This window comes from Eretmochelys imbricata, chromosome 11, assembly GCF_965152235.1.
Source record: "Eretmochelys imbricata isolate rEreImb1 chromosome 11, rEreImb1.hap1, whole genome shotgun sequence".
NCBI classification, from domain to species: domain Eukaryota; kingdom Metazoa; phylum Chordata; order Testudines; family Cheloniidae; genus Eretmochelys; species Eretmochelys imbricata.
The window spans coordinates 69,964,162-69,980,256 of NC_135582.1; the positions used below are offsets into that span (position 1 = coordinate 69,964,162).

Sequence of the window (16,095 nt, forward strand, 5' to 3'; positions counted from 1 at the left end):
GCACGGGCTCCTGGGAGCAGCGGCCCCACATTCGGCTCCTTTCACCGCTGCGGTTCCTGGGAGAGCCCTGCGCTTCTGTGGATACCGATTTCTGTCCGTGGATATCCGCATCCGTGGGTATAAAGTTGTATCCGCGCAGGGCTCTACATTAGACACTCCCGTAAATACTAAGGGCCCAGTGGCTGGAAAGATGTATGATGAAGCATATGCAAGGAGAGCTACATCTTCCAACTTCTAGGTTTGTGTCTGAGTCTGGGCTGAAGCAGTCCTGTTGCACTGAATGTAATGATTGCCCCCAAATGGCTTTTCTGAGAGAGTCACTAAAATAACGTGGAATTGATGAACAACCATCAACTACCCAAGATGCAAAGACAGAGGCTAACTACGAAGACTAACCCACAGTATATCCTTCCAACTGCAACAGAAATGAAAACTCCCTCACTATAAAGGTAGAAACAAAGAAGAGAGTCAAACTGGTCAGGAACTAATTTAACAAGCACAGATGAAAGTTAGAAGCAGACAGGATGGCTGCTTTGGATTTGTGCTTGCTAATAAGGCTCTGTAGCACATAATCAAAGGAGAGGCAAGAAGGCGAGCACGAAAACATTACCTACATGATGCTTTCAAAAAGCAAATAGCTCCAGAGAGTTTTAACGAAAGGCACTAGAAGAAGAAACCTCTTCCCCCAACACTGAGGTTGTGTCTGTGTACAAAGTGCAAAACTCAAAAAGAACAAGTGGGCCCCCTTAACAACATACAAAAGGACTCATTTCTGTTGCCTGTATCCATTAAGGCTCTGATCCTCCAGGGCGAAGTATGTCCACATGGCATCTGATTGAAATCATTGTTCTCAATGGGAGGTGCTGAGTTCCTTTGACAATCAGGAGCTTCCTTCTTTCCAAAACTCTTAAGATCCTCCTGTATTTTCTGGTCCATGTAATAACCGCAAGCTGTTGTTTTTTTACATTATCAACATATACAGTTTCATAAATCTTCAGCTATGGTACAGCAGAAAGAATCCTGAAGCTGAAGTTGAAATTGGATGTGCACCAAGTAAAACAGTAGCTGACTTTTACTGTGCACCAACGGATCTAGAATTACCCGCTAACTTGTCGTTAGTCTTAAAAAGAAGGAGACTCTGTGCTGCAGAGGATTAAGTACTAGTACCTATACATACCATGGTCAGACAACTTTGTTTACCAGCCGGAGTCCATAACGGAGCGCCAGAATTTGGAGTGGATTGATTTTTGCATGTGTAAGTGCTGGCTTTTATATTTGACATTGGCCAATTGGAATGCAAAAAGCAGTGAGCTGGAGTGTTGTTTTTAAGACAACATCCTCCTCTCCCAAAGGCCTGGAAAAGCTTTTGGCTGCAGGTGTCCATCAACAAAGCTGAATTGAAAGATCTGTGCTGATTGCAGACTCGTACGGGACAATGGGTAGAAATGACAAGGGCTAGAAAAGTGCTTTTAAAACTTTCTCCTGTCTCAGAATTGCAGTTCCCAGTGTCAATGGATTATACATCACATAGAATCATAGAATCATAGAATATCAGGGTTGGAAGGGACCTCAGGAGGTCATCTAGTTCAACCCCCTGCTCAAAGCAGGACCAATCCCCAACTAAATCATCCCAGCCAGGGCTTTGTCAAGCCTGACCTTAAAAATATCTAAGGAAGGAGATTCCACCACCTCCCTAGGTAACGCATTCCAGTGTTTCACCACCCTCCTAGTGAAAAAGTTTTTCCTAATATCCAACCTAAACCTCCCCCCTACAATAAATTGTTAACCATATAGAACTGTTAAACAGAGCAGCCAACAAATTTCCAGTGTGATTCCAGTAGGGAGGATGGACAGTTTGAGGTTGATCTAATTGACACATTGGAATTTCTTTTAGCAAAGATATACTCAGATATATGTGATCATAAAGCAGAGAGACTCTTAATATAGCGTAAAGCATCACAGTAGGGAACCCTCCCCCCAGTTCAACTGAAGAGCAGAGTTGATTTTATATATGCCAGATTCTGAGCCCGAAGTATAATTGTGTGAAGTATACAACTGCATACATGGGGGGGTGGGGGGGTGTCTGTAATGACAATGTGATAAAGTGCATGGGTTTGTGATAAAGATACATGTATCACAAACCTATGACTGCATCTCCAAGCTCTTAATCGCTCATCTGGGATTTAGTCTAACATTCCAAACCCCTGAGTAGCTTCCAGGACCTACCATTATTATTTATTTCGATCAAATTGCCACTGGAATCTTTTTTATGGAGTTCTTTGCCAGACCTGTTTTCTAATCAGAGTTGCAGTAGCATAGTTCCAGGTCATTCCCCAATACAGAGCTTAGGGAGTATTAAGTCTTGTTCTTTAGGATCTGCCTAAGTTTAAGAAACTAGCTTGCAAATGTACTTTCATTCCTCCAGTCTGCTAGGTTGGGCCCCTGGTGCTATCAAAGGCCCCAATCCTGGAAACAAACAAACAAACAAACAAACCGACCCCCAAAAAACAACAACAAAAAATGGGCAGGGAGGTGCTCTCATTATTTAAAAATAACTAGAAGAGAAACTGTAGTCAACCCCTAACAGATTTCTCTCATTTTTTAATGAGAAAAAGTCCTTTATCCTCAATGTTGATGTAAAATTGCTTTATAGGAAACTGGGGTCTGATCCCATAACCATATATTCCCATGATTAGTCCTTACTTGGCCAGGTAGGCCCGTTAAGTTCAATGGGATGTTTTGTGGGAAGGAGGATTACTCTTTGGGCCTCCTGTGCTTTGTTAACATTAACTAAAATTTGTAATCAGGGTGAGGACTGCCGAAACCATTGTAGCTGTAATGCATGGAGGCCGAGATTTCTGAAAGTGACTAGTCAGTTGAATAGCTCAAGTTTGCGATGCCCAACTTGCCATACCTTCCAAAGGGCCTGATTTTAAGGGGTCTCAAGCTGGGAGCCCCAGTGCTGAGTTACCCCAAATCACTAGTCACTTTTGAAAATCCTATTTATATATTGAACTGTACTTTACAGTCGCCTAGGCTAAATTTCAGACTGGAAAGGAAGGCAAAGGGTTTTAAATTTAATTTTTTTTTTACTCTTGATCTGATGCAAAATCAAGCATGTAAAAAGTAGTTATTTCTACTTTCACATCCTGTGAATGTCTTACAAAACTGATCGCAAATACTGCCAGCCCTGAAAGGCATGTAGTAGCCTTAGAGAGCTTCACCCCCTTGCAGCTGTTTACAAACTACATAAACACATGATGAATTTGTTACCAAAGAAGCATGTTCCCAAGGGATGGGGAAATATTGCAACAATTAGAACATCAGCCTTCCCTGCCTCCCCAGCTAACCGATTTTCTTTTCTGGTTTTTGTGTGCTGCGTGTGATTTTTAATCACGTGGCAGGCTGGAAAAGGTCAGTATGAAACAAAAGGGAACAAGAAACTGGAAATATTGAGGAAGACATGTGGATCCCACTGACCCTGTGCTTGACACAGGACCCCAGAGGGGTGTCAAAGACTGTTGTTTGCCAATTATAAACTTCACCCCTTGATCCAGAGGCCAACTAGACCCCAGATTAGGGCAGCTTCAGGACCGCTCTAAATTGGGTTCCTTGGTAATGGCTTCCAAGTGGCTGCTATGCCAGACTGAGATGACCAGGGCATAGCACACAACTCCTGCCCCCTAATTCACCTCCTTGCACAATGGGAGTGCCTCAAGCCAGCTTTGTGTCCCCCTTCTTTTTAGCACTGGAGCAGTACAAAGAGCCTGAGCAGAGGACCAGGATCTCACCCATTGCTGACAAATAACTGGAAGAGAAACTATTCTTTAATAAATAGAAAAATAAATTACCAAGAACCAGATTTTTAAAGGCATTTAGGTGCCTAACTCCGAGTGATTTCAGTGGGAGTTGTAATATAAATCCACTTACATGAAAACCATTGACTCCGATACTGTAAATGAAAGTCTTGTAAAGTTCAGGGTCTCCTAGAGTTCTGTCCCTATCGAGAGAGTGTAGCTACCATGTGACCTTATTTTTATCTCTACCTAATCAATCGGCCATTGCACTTACTACTCCATGGGATGCATTTAGTTGTATTAGCCTTCATTTTGCGCTTGGATCAGTGCAGGAACTCCAGGGCCAAGTCTTCTCACTAGATTCTGCCGGCCTCACCATTGCCATTTAAGGCATGTATTTTTTCTTGCCTGTGACAGATACTGAATGGCTCAGAAATAGGCAGTGCTTTTTACATGGCAGGCTATTTAAAATAAATAGTGTTATACTAAACAGATAAATCGTGTTTCTGTGAAAGGCTGTGGTTTTATAATCCCGATTCCATGCATGGACTGTCTTGGTGGTGAATCTATCTGGCTAATATATCACTTCTTGCTAGGGCAGGGAGTGCTGTCTGGTATGTCCTCCTATGCTATAACCTCAGCTAAGAGATTTGTATCTGTATACTGACAAAACCTGGACCTTTATACTCTAGGTAGGGCAGGACACATTGTAGCCAACAATGACTCTGATGATGGTCCTAAGTATATTTTTTAGAACCCGTTAGCAATTATTTATGATCTGTATTCTAGTAGTTCCGAGGACCCCAATGAAGGATCAGGGTAGCTCACTGAGCTAAAGCTGCAAACTCTTTCTGCTTTCCCCGCCAACCCCCCTGGGGTCCCTCTGCCCTATTATACATCCCCTTCACCAGGAGGGTGTATCGAGTCCACGCTCTTTGACACCTGGCACTGAGTCACTAAGGATCGTGCTGTGACCAGAATGTAAATGGAAAGGCTTGCTAACATCACACCAGGTCCCATGGAGAACTGTGTGAATAAGTGATTTTTTGGTTCACTTGCAGAACTGAAGAAAAAAATGGTTCAGAGCAACCCAAAATAAACATTTTTTGATTTTTTGGGTGAAACAAAAAAGTTGAACCAAAAGTGTTTTGAGTTAAATTAACTATTTTGTTAGTTTTCAAAGGTTTGGGGGCTTTTTAACTTTTTTTTTTTAATTGTGCGAAATTCCAAAATGAAAACTCAAAATGGTTTTGGTTCGGAAATGCCCAAACAAATCATTTTGACATTTCCAAATTTTTTCTGTGCTTGACCGAAACAATTTGCCACAGTCTACCTGAGCCTGCAAATTATTTTGTTCAACCCAAGTCTGCTTTCTTCAGCAAAAGAAAGTATTTGCACAAAAATGTTTGCTCTGCGGTTGCTCTGTGGAGCAGCCCCCTCAGCTGGGGTAAATCGTGGGACTCATTTACGTGGGCTGCACCTGTTTACACCACCTGTAGATCAGACGATCCAACTTTGGCTCAAGTTTCAAATATGTTTGTCACGAAAAAGATCCAGAGAATCTTGTTTGTGTGCAGATTGCACATCTCCGGAAACAGCTCCATGAGGAAAAGCATCTTGACCCTGACATACCATGTGCAGATATTAAGGTCAGACTGGTTTCAGTGGACCGGGCCGACCTAATATCAGGTACATTCAGTTAATAAGTTAACTAAATATAATAAGTTATATTCAGTCTACACTGTCTACTAAGGTGAGCGTAGAGGGATTATGTCTCAAATTATCTTGGTTCGTATGGCCTCTATATCATTCACAGATTTTGTACATATGAGAAAAATATAGTATTTTAGGGCAGAAATGGGGTAACTCAGGTGACGGGCTCCACAGACTGTTGTAAGCCCTTCTCACCAAAGGATTTCCTGTGTGTGCTTGGGAAAGAGAATTCAGCAGCCAGCGGCAGCAAGCCGATAAGGCACATGGTGCAGGCTGGGGTCTGACTCTAACCAGGAGGTGTCCTCTTTAATCACGGCACCAGCTGACATTGGAAAGGCTTCCAGGAAGTGAATGCATGGTGGAGTTCTGACCTTTGGCTGAGCTATGCTGGTTTACTTGTAACAGTTTACAAGGTATGCCCTTGTTATTGTGAGGAAGGGACATAGCTATGCGGAGCTATTTCCAGATCGGTATCTCTATCACACATACATATATAATATAGATACTATAATAAAATGAGCGACAAAAATATAGTCACCTAATTTTGAAATTTACTATCCATCATGTCACAACCTTGCCAAACCCAGGCATAGCTAATCCTAATGGACAATCCTTTAAATTGCACGCACACACACACCCCATACACAATCACATCTGTCCCTTGCTAGTGGACTCATTTGCGACATTCTCGGTGAGACCCCACTCTGTGCAGTCATAACAGCTTGGTGCCAGGAAAAGTGGAAGGGAAAAATGTAAATGTAGATTTGACAGTAGGAGAGAAAATCCTGTCCTTTGGGAGGAGACTGGAGAGGTCAGTGTGCAGCGGCCATGTGGCTTCTTAGCTTACAGTCATTGGAGAGGATCCAGCACCACTCCACAGGTGCTCTGTCCCTCATCACTAGATGTGAGTTTGTTCCCAGTATAGCTAGGACTGAGGAATGAGACTTTTTTCACTCCCACACCTGAGTAGCTCTCACTACACAGACTAGCCTGTGCACTGAATTCGACATGGCCTAGATTTTAAAAAGGACTGGAAGTGGGCTTTTCGCTCAATGTTGTTTGTAGTCGATGTCTGGCTTCCCTCTTCCCTAGGCATGGTTAGCCATGTGAGAGTGGGGAGCAGCCAGGCCATACAGCTGCTGGAGTTTCCAGTACCCTCTGGTACTGCTGGGCCACATACACTGAAGCTAGTGCAGCTCACTTCCCATGCTTAGCTGGCCAATTCCACTGGCTGGCGCAGAAGGGACTACAGACATAGTCCTGCCCTCTCCTCGTCCTCTTTTGGCACCTCGCATTCTTGGGGATACTTGGAAGAAGCAGGGACTATGTTCCTATCAAGATTCTGGCCAGCCCCTGAGTAGTGCAACATGAGGGAAGGGGAAGAGCTCCCACACAGGGGCTGGCCAGATCGTGTGCTTCACAGCTTCAAGTGATCTCTTGCAGGGACCAGGAAGGAATTTTGTCCTTCCTGGAAAACACTGGATAGTTGGCTAGGTAATTGGGGGTGGGTGATGGTGGTTCTGACGTTATCTGAAGCAGCAGCTGCTACTGGAATGATGGACCAATAATCTGATCAACTGGTAATTTGTATGTTGTAATATGGAGATTGTCTCTTTAATCCTGCATGCCACATGTACCCAGCGATCCATCTGTCTCCGTCTTCTAAGCATGCACCTTCTGAGAGGCCACGTCTGACTTTGTGTCAAATAGTATCTATGAAACCATGGAAGTGCAGGAGCCTGTCTGGAAACGTGGTGGTGGTGTGTGCATTTATCGGTTGCTAAGTCTTTCTCTTTCTCTATTTATTTGTAGTCACAGATATCTGTAGGTTGCAAAAAGAAGAAGGAACCTGCAGGAATTTCATGCTCAAATGGTACTATGACTCAGAAACCAAGAGCTGTGCAAGGTTCTGGTATGGTGGCTGCGGTGGAAACGAAAACAGATTTAACACCCAGAAAGAATGTGAAAAAGTTTGCGTTCCTGGTAAGTGGAGTCCCTTCTGCCACTACCCAGCTCCCTTTGGCTACAATAGCTGGAGAGAGGCAGTGGAACTGTTGGCAGTTAATCATAACTTAAGGTCATGGAGCCAGCTCATCAGCTAGTGTAAATTGGTGTAACTCCATTGACCTCAATAGAGCTGTTCTGATTTACACCAGTTGTGGGTCTGGTCCATAATAGTTACAGCATGAGGAAATTGTCACTTCCAATCTGATACCAAAACACTGGCTTCTGATTACAGAATGCTCCAAAACCTGTATCACGTGGACATTCCAGAAATTGACTGTCAAGGAGCTCAGATACCAGTTCTGACAGTGACTACAATCCCTTTTTCCATACAAGACCTGAGCTAAACCCCATTCAAGTCAGTGGGAGTCTTTCCATTGACTTCAGTCTGCTATGGATTAGGGGCACGGGTGCACTGAATTATCCTTCTTGAAGCCTCTCTTCCAAGAGGGGGTCTTGCTCCACCCCATTGATTGCCCTGGGCCAAAATTTTGAGTGTAGCCTAGTGCAAGGACTTGCTGCATATGGGGAAGACACTAGACCCCAGCCCATTAGGAATCAACCCAGTTGTGGTCTTGCTGTGATCACCTGCCTTCCTATAGATTAAATTTATGTGTGCAAGAGATCTGTGGGCACAGGAGGACAGCAGAGAGCTGGCAGGACAAAAAGCACCCTCTATCATGTGCTGTGGTAGAGCTCTTGAATTTAGGACAGGAGAGTACACAGAAGAGGATTCACTCATACACCGGACCTGGGACGACAGCTCATCCTTGACGTGTTCCACACTTCCATAGCCACGTGCACATCTCTGGGGCGTGGCCAGAGAGGATCAGGGCATCTCCCAGTGGCAGTAGCCCATCAACCCTTGTATAAATGGCCTCACGAGAGGCCACTTGGGTGATGACCTTGAGGAACAGCATATTTAGAGCTGTGCTGTACTACTTGCACATACCCCTAGTAAAGGCCAGCACGTGTAGTCTACGCCCTGACCCAGGATCTGCATGTACTTCAGGAACAATTTCCCCCAGGGTGTTGTCCCCTGCGCTGCTGGGAAATAACTCTGCAAGGTGCCGTGCACCGCCCCCTGCATGGGCGAGCTGCTCCACTGGCCAATGTGCTGGGGGTAGGGTCAGGGCTCCATGGACTGCCTACTCGCTCCCCATCCACCTGCCTCTGAGGGCAACATCTGCCCCGCCTGCTCCTGAGCTGCTGTCGGCATAGCCTGAACACAGGCTGTGAAAAAGGGGTTTTCAGTGCTTAAACATTGCCTTGTTTGAGGCCGTAGGTGGTCTCCTGGCCACACAATAATGTTGTTTTTTTTCTCTCCATTCAAATTTCAGCTCACATTAATCCTGGGGTTGTCACGACAATAGGAACCTAAAGACAGCAACATATCAACACATACCTCTCAGAGAACCAGGAGTCAGCCAATGCCAACTTACCCCTGTAGAAGCTAAGGGTATAGACTACCTTGCACTGTACTATTTCATGCTTTAAATTCCAAGCAAACCTTGAAGAGAGTGTTTTGCTGCATGACCTATCAATATGGTGCTAAACTGTTTGTGGACTGAGTACTACATGTGTCCGGGTTATAGTGTATACCTTCAACTTTATGTAATAGTTATCCACTGCAGATTATTTTGTTTGAACATGTCTACAAACTACCATTTCCTTCAGATTCTGGCATTATGCCTGTTTATGGCAATGTAAAGTCTAGAAAATAAGGGACAAAATAATTTCACTGCAACTGTTATGTATTTGCTTGTATCATTTTCATAACTGAGCATAACTTTAGATGGAAAGCCTATGTGTAAAGAAGTCATTAATTCTGATAAACAAGCAGTTCAGTTTTTCATTCTGTTTTTACTCTTGCTGGATTAGATTTCAAAGGGATTCTTTTTTACGCATTTGTGACATATGTGATCAATCAAACTAAAAAGAAAAAAAAAGCAAGATTTCTGAATACAGATGCGCTGCTGGGACCAACACCTCAGTTAAAGAATTTTTAAATCGTGGTGTAGAATGTTTTTGGCATTCCTCTAAATGTTGTGTGTTTTATCTTTTTTGTTTGTTTGCAGGGCTGGGGATTTTTTTTTATTGTGATTTTTGTTTTTAGGAAGTCTATACAAAAGAACTTTTAAATAAAGTCTACTGGAGGTTTTGAAAGTCTTGTAGTTTCGTGCCGTCTTAACTTCAGTGGAACTACTCCCATGAGCAACGTTAGCACATAAAGTCAGAGTCAGAGTTTGAGGCCAGAAGGGACCACCGGATTATCCAGTCTGACCTCCTGTATAGCACATGCGTAGGTCTTTGCAGAATCAGAACCTCAATCATTGATCAAAATAAAGAAACAAGGAACTTGTGGGTTTTAGCGACTGAACAATAAAAATACTTAGAAAAAAGAACAGGAGGACTTGTGGCACCTTAGAGACTAACAAATTTATGAGAGCATAAGCTTTTGTGGGCTTCAGCCCACTTCATCGGAGGCATAGAATGGAACATATAGTAAGAATATATATATATATATATATATATACACACACACACATACAGAGAAGGTGGAAGTTGCCATACAAACCGTAAGAGGCTAATGAATTAAGATGAGCTATTATCAGCTGTTATACTGAGCTCTTCTGTAGCAATTCTTACCTATAAATCTCAAAGCACTTGACCAAGGAAGTTGGTATCATTATCCTCGTTTTATAGATGGAGAACCCGAGGCACAGGGGACAAGTGACTTGCCCAAGCTCACCTAGTAGATCCATGACAACACTGGGAATAGAACCCTGTTCTGCTGAGCTGCTGTCCAATGGAATAACTATTGGACCATGCTGCCTTGTAAAAGACAATAAAACGCTGATTTCTTGTATGGTTCAGTAGCCAAGACAGTGGTTCGAGGTCTGAGGCGACACCCACTAAAGCCAACTACACGCCCATTAACTTCAATGGGTGCAGGGTCACCTCTTTAGGAAGCTTCCATGGTAGAAAATATAGCTGGCACAGGCCATTGCCGGTAGGCTAGGAACAGTGACCTTGATTTCAGTGAGCAGCCTCCAGGTGTGTAAATGCAACTTTGCACACACCTCTGCCCTTACTTTTGATGCACTGTCACCCGCCTGTCAATGCCAGGATTGGGGCAGAGTTGAAACATCCCCTTCCCAATGGGTTACGGGAGTGGGCCCCCCCTGCAATATCCCTTTGGGAGCTGTCGGCTGCTCACCACCCCAGATCGGCCAGTTCTGTGAGGCAGTGTGCGATGGTGCGCCGGGCCAGGGCCTGCCACCCCACCTTCTTTGATGTGATTTGCATGTATTGGTTACTATCAGGGAGCACCCCAATATGCCCCTCCCAGGGCAGAGACTGCGGGTGTACCTGATGGTTATGCTAGGGGGGGCGGAAGAAGGCTCTGTGAGCCAGTGCGGCCCTGACACAAGGCCCAGCATGCACCATGCTCCATGTACAGAGTCAAACCAGAATTGAAGAGGCATTTTATGAAATGAGAGGAAACCTTCCAGCATGGGGATGAGTCACCCAGAGAAATTTGCCTGCCAGGCTGGACGATGCCAGAATGAGGTGTCAGGATTTGGGTAATTATCCGAGCTCAAACAGCAGCCGAGATCTGATTCCAGAGCCAGCGTCTGAACCGAATTGGTGGAAGTCACATTGTGTCTGGCTCTGAATGGTGTGACAGCAGCCCTGCCAACACAAACACACGGGGCAGTGGGGAATAACACTGCCCCTTCACACTGACCTGTCAATCCAGCAATCCGAAAACCTCCTTCTTCAGGCGCTGGGTCCATTTGGATCCAAGCCCCAGAAGATGGATCTGGATCCTTCTGTTTTACAGAACATTAGACTAGATGATCAGAATGGTCCCACCTAGCCTTAAAAGAATCTATGAATCTCTCTTGTAGGAGAATTTGGTCCCAGCCACAACGGCCAGCAAGAAACAGGAGGTATCTTTGGGTTTTCCACCTTACCCAGTCTGGAAAAAGTCTGCAGAAAAGGAAGGCTCTGGAGCTGGAATTTTGGATATTTCCAGTGCTGCCCATGGCAATTGTAATATTTTAGCACCTGGTGTTCCCAGATTTAGTCAAGACTACCCTAGAAGGCTAATGCCCAAGGCAAGGCTTTGAAAGTGGACTGTGCCATCTTCACTTGCTTGGTCAGAGAATCCTGATTTAGACCAACAGGCAGACGAGTGATGCTCACATCAGGAATTCATATTAGGCAAATTAGTACCCTCATATTGAGTCATACCCAATCAAAGTGCATCCATTGCCTTTGAAAGGATCCCGAAAGCCTAGCAGGTTAATCCAGGAAAAGGGATCCCGCAAATCTCTCTAGAATCTGAATTAGCATTTGTTTCCACAGGGACAAAAGCCAGCGCATATTCATAGGACGAAACAGAGTGAAAAAGTGATGCTCAAATTATGACAGGGTTACATTTGATTGACACAATTTCTTCTGATACCCCAAAGTGCCATTAACACTCCATCTGTGATGTCAAAGAGCCACATTCACCCCAGTAGCACAAAGAATTCCCAGTTTGAGCTCCATGTGCCAATGAGGACTACCCAGGTGTGGTTTTGGCTACAGGCCCTTTCTCTCGGGCTCTGTCAGGAGCCGTCAGCTTTAAGTTCAGGTGTGCAGTATCGGCACATCCCTGTCCTGCTTCAGTCTCCAGGCCCTTAGCAAACTTTCCCCTGCAAGGAGCCCAGCATCAAGGAGTCTCACAATAGCTTTTTAATTGCGGGCTGCAGGACGATTTAATAGCTGTTTCGGATCTAGTATCTGGTTTTTGTGAGAGCTCACGGAGAAGAGCAGCTGGATTATATTTTCCATCTGATCCAAAATATTTTACATATTGGAAAAACCAGGTTAGAATGGCTCAGAGGCACATAAATACAAGCAAAAAAAACAAACAAACGTTATTTCAGAGGAGGATTAACCATTGGAATGGTCAAGTGACATCCCTGGCTCAGAGGATGTTCGAGAAAAGCACTCTGCCCTTTGTCGGGCCTTTATAGGAAGAAAGAAGAGGACTTGGATTCGAGTCATTGGTGTGACTCATCTAATACGGAACATGTATATTAATCAGAAAACATCTTTCATGGGGGATTTTTAAAAATCGCCTTTGGGAAAGGGAATGGTCTGTAAGTAGTGTTACCAAAGCATTGTATTGCATTATTAATGTTAGGTTAGCACCTGGAGCAGCCAACTGAAATCTGCCCCATTCTGCCAGGCATTGTACATGAATATAGCAAGAGACAGTCCCTGCCCTGAAGAACTTAAAATGTAAATAGACAAGACAGATACAGGTTTAGAGGGGGTTTTGCTCAAGATCACACAGCAAGTCAGGTGGCAGAAGGACCAGAGCCCATGTGCACCATCTCGGTCCAGTCCTGATGCAGGGCACCATGCTGCCTGCCTTTTGAGTGACATAAGCAAAGCAGGCAGGAGGATAAATCTGTATTCTGAACAGATGTTGATGGACTAGGCAGCAGTTCTGCGGAAAAGGACCTAGGGGTGACAGTGGACGAGAAGCTGGATATGAGTCAGCCGTGTGCCCTTGTTGCCAAGAAGGCCAATGGCATTTGGGGATGTATAAGTAGGGGCATAGTGAGCAGATTGAGGGACGTGATCGTTCCCCTCTATTCGACATTGGTGAGGCCTCATCTGGAGTACTATGTCCAGTTTTGGGCCCCACACTACAAGAAGGATGTGGATAAATTGGAGAGAGTCCAGCGAAGGGCAACAGAAATGATTAGGGGTCTGGAACACATGACTTATGAGGAGAGGCTGAGGGAACTGGGATTGTTTAGTCTGCAGAAGAGAAGAATGAGGGGGGATTTGATAGCTGCTTTCAACTACCTGAGAGGTGGTTCCAGAGAGGATGGTTCTAGACTATTCTCAGTGGTGGAAGAGGACAGGACAAGGAGTAATGGTCTCAAGTTGCAGTGGGGGAGGTTTAGGTTGGATATTAGGAAAAACTTTTTCACTAGGAGGGTGGTGAAACACTGGAATGCGTTGCCTAGGGAGGTGGTGGAATCTCCTTCCTTAGAAGTTTTTAAGGTCAGGCTTGACAAAGCCCTGGCTGGGATGATTTAATTGGGGATGGGTCCTGCTTTTGAGCAGGGGGTTGGACTAGATGACCTCCTGAGGTCCCTTCCAACCCTGATATTCTATGATTCTATGACTAAAAGAAGCCCTCCTGCTTCCTGGATAGCTCAGTGGTTTGAGCATTAGTCTGCTAAACGCAGGGTTGTGAGTTCAATCTCTGAGGGGGCCATTTAGGGATGTGGGGCAAAAATTGGGGTTTGGTCCTGCTTTGAGCAGGGGGTTGGACTAGATGACCTCCTGAGGTCCCTTCCAACCCTGATATTCTATGATACCTTTTCTTTCCATCCCACTCTTCTCTCTCTCGGCTCCCCCTACTGTTCCCTAGCGTGTATTGCATTTCCTGGCTCCTGCTCTATTCCATTAAGTACAGACACAACAGAGAGATTGTTGTGGGCTTGGAACGCCATATGGGGAATAATGTAATATAAAATGGTGCAATTAACTTCTGGGTTTAAAATAAATCTCAGTCTACAAAGATAAAAGGAAATAAGGCCGGACAGAAAGGGCCTGCACCAAATATAAACCTACGACTAAGAATTCAAAATTGCAGCAGATGGGAAAACAGAGCAAAAGAGCTACCAGGAAAATGATAAACATTAATGGTGCTCAGTAACTGCCTGCTCTGAAGTGTGTTAAAAATGCTTCACCGCATTAAGGAGGAGCTAAGGTAAAAACAGTTTTTAAGCTGGGACTTAAACCAGTGACTTTGGAGCTGGGAGAGCTTTCCAGATCTTCAGTGCATGCGTGATTCCTAAGGGCCAGACTGTCAGCCCTACCCTCATGGCCAAAACCGTCTTACTCCATGATGTCACTGGGAGTACCCCAGAGTATGCTGCTGCCCACCATAAGTGAGGATATCTGATCTTACATGTGCAGTGCATGGAAGGAACAGGATCTTAGGTGTGCAGTGCATGGAGACAGGAAGCACGCTCTACTGGATAAACCATTGGACTGGGATCCTGAGTGAGCACTGGGCTTAGCCACCAACTTCCAGTGTGACCTACTCTGTGCCTCCATTCCCCGTCTGTCAAGCAGGGACACTTCCCTACCGCTTCAGGGCACAGGGGGGATGCTCAGACACTACGGTGAAGAGAGAGGTGGGAGATATGACAAGAGATGAAAGAAAAGTTAGGAGTGGGAGTGTCTTGTGGATCAGCCATGGGACTGAGTATCAGAAGTAGAACCAGGTGAAATTTTTCTTACAAAGCCTTTCCACACCAAACAATGGAGATCGGGGTCAACTAAAACTATTCACAAATTCCACTTGATTGAGGCAAATTGTTTTGGCAAAAACAAACAAAAAAAGAAGCATTTTTCAGGAATGGTGAAACCGTTTGCTTTGGCATTTCCAGAACAAAACATTTTGACTTTTTGCTTTGGAAAAACATTTCATTTCGGATTTCCCCTCAATGTTATTTGAATTAAAAAAAAACACTTTAAAAAAATCCCTCAGAACTGCAACAAAAGGTTTTGTTTTGATCAACATGAAACTTTTGTGTTGTTGTCAATTTTGCTGATCATAGGGGCCACAGAAGTCCACACAGAGAGAGCTGGATTATGGGACCAAATATTTCTTGATGCTGTCTTGAGCATGTAAAAATCCTTGCCAAGACCATAGCAAGCTTCAGAGAGGCTTGGACATTTATATGCAAAGCAAGAAGAAAGTTGTAATAATTTACTCTAAAAAAATTTCTCGGGAGATAAAACTTCAGGGCTTAAGCCAACCACTAACTATTAGGAACTAGGTTGAGACCTTCATGGGGCAGGTTATCCAAGAGGATTTCTTGCACCATTGTCAGAGACAGGATACTGGACTAGATGGTGATCCAGCCGGTAATTCCTATACTCCTTTGATGCAACTTTTCCAGCATTTAAATTTGCCCTCTGTGGCATCATCATTCTTTTAGTCACCATACAAAAGTGATTAATTAAACTGGAGGAATTACATTATTTCCCATTCAAATGCTCCATGTTGTCCACAGAGGACCAAGATGTTCGTCTCATCAATTTTCTGTAGATTTAGGTTTTGGCTCTGAAATCAAACATGGGCACTGGAGGGCACCACCTAATGTATACAGTCCAGGTTTTGCTCCGTATGCAGCAGCAGCTTTCATCATCCTTCCAACAAAATACCAACCAAATGGGTGGAGAGTGAAGTCCATGATTTTAGGGTAGTTTAGTGTCTGGTTTCCCTAGCCTCTGTTTGCTAGAAGCTGGGAATGAGCGACATGGGATGGATCCCTTGATGATGACCTGTTCTGTTCATTCCCTCTGGGGCACCTGGCATTGGCCACTGTTGGAAGACAGGATACTGGGCTAGATGGACCTTTGGTCTGACCCAATAGGGCCATTCTTATGTTCTTATGGTTTCTGGCGCACTGTGAAGACACAAAGCAAGAGTCCATGTTTGAAGAAAGCAGAGATAAGCACCTGGCTGAATAGTGTGTGTATTGGGGTG

The 16,095-nt window shown here is 44.5% G+C and overlaps 1 protein-coding gene across 1 annotated transcript in view; it reads left to right on the forward strand.

Moving 5' to 3' along the window:
• Positions 1-8,895, forward strand: part of COL6A3 (collagen type VI alpha 3 chain) — an 87,480-nt gene extending 78,585 nt beyond the window's left edge. Inside the window, exons 44-45 of the mRNA XM_077829481.1 lie at positions 7,323-7,493; positions 8,855-8,895. Of these exons, the coding sequence (XP_077685607.1) occupies positions 7,323-7,493; positions 8,855-8,895 (212 nt within the window). The remainder of the gene's footprint in view (positions 1-7,322; positions 7,494-8,854) is intronic.
• Positions 8,896-16,095: the final 7,200 nt, after the last annotated feature.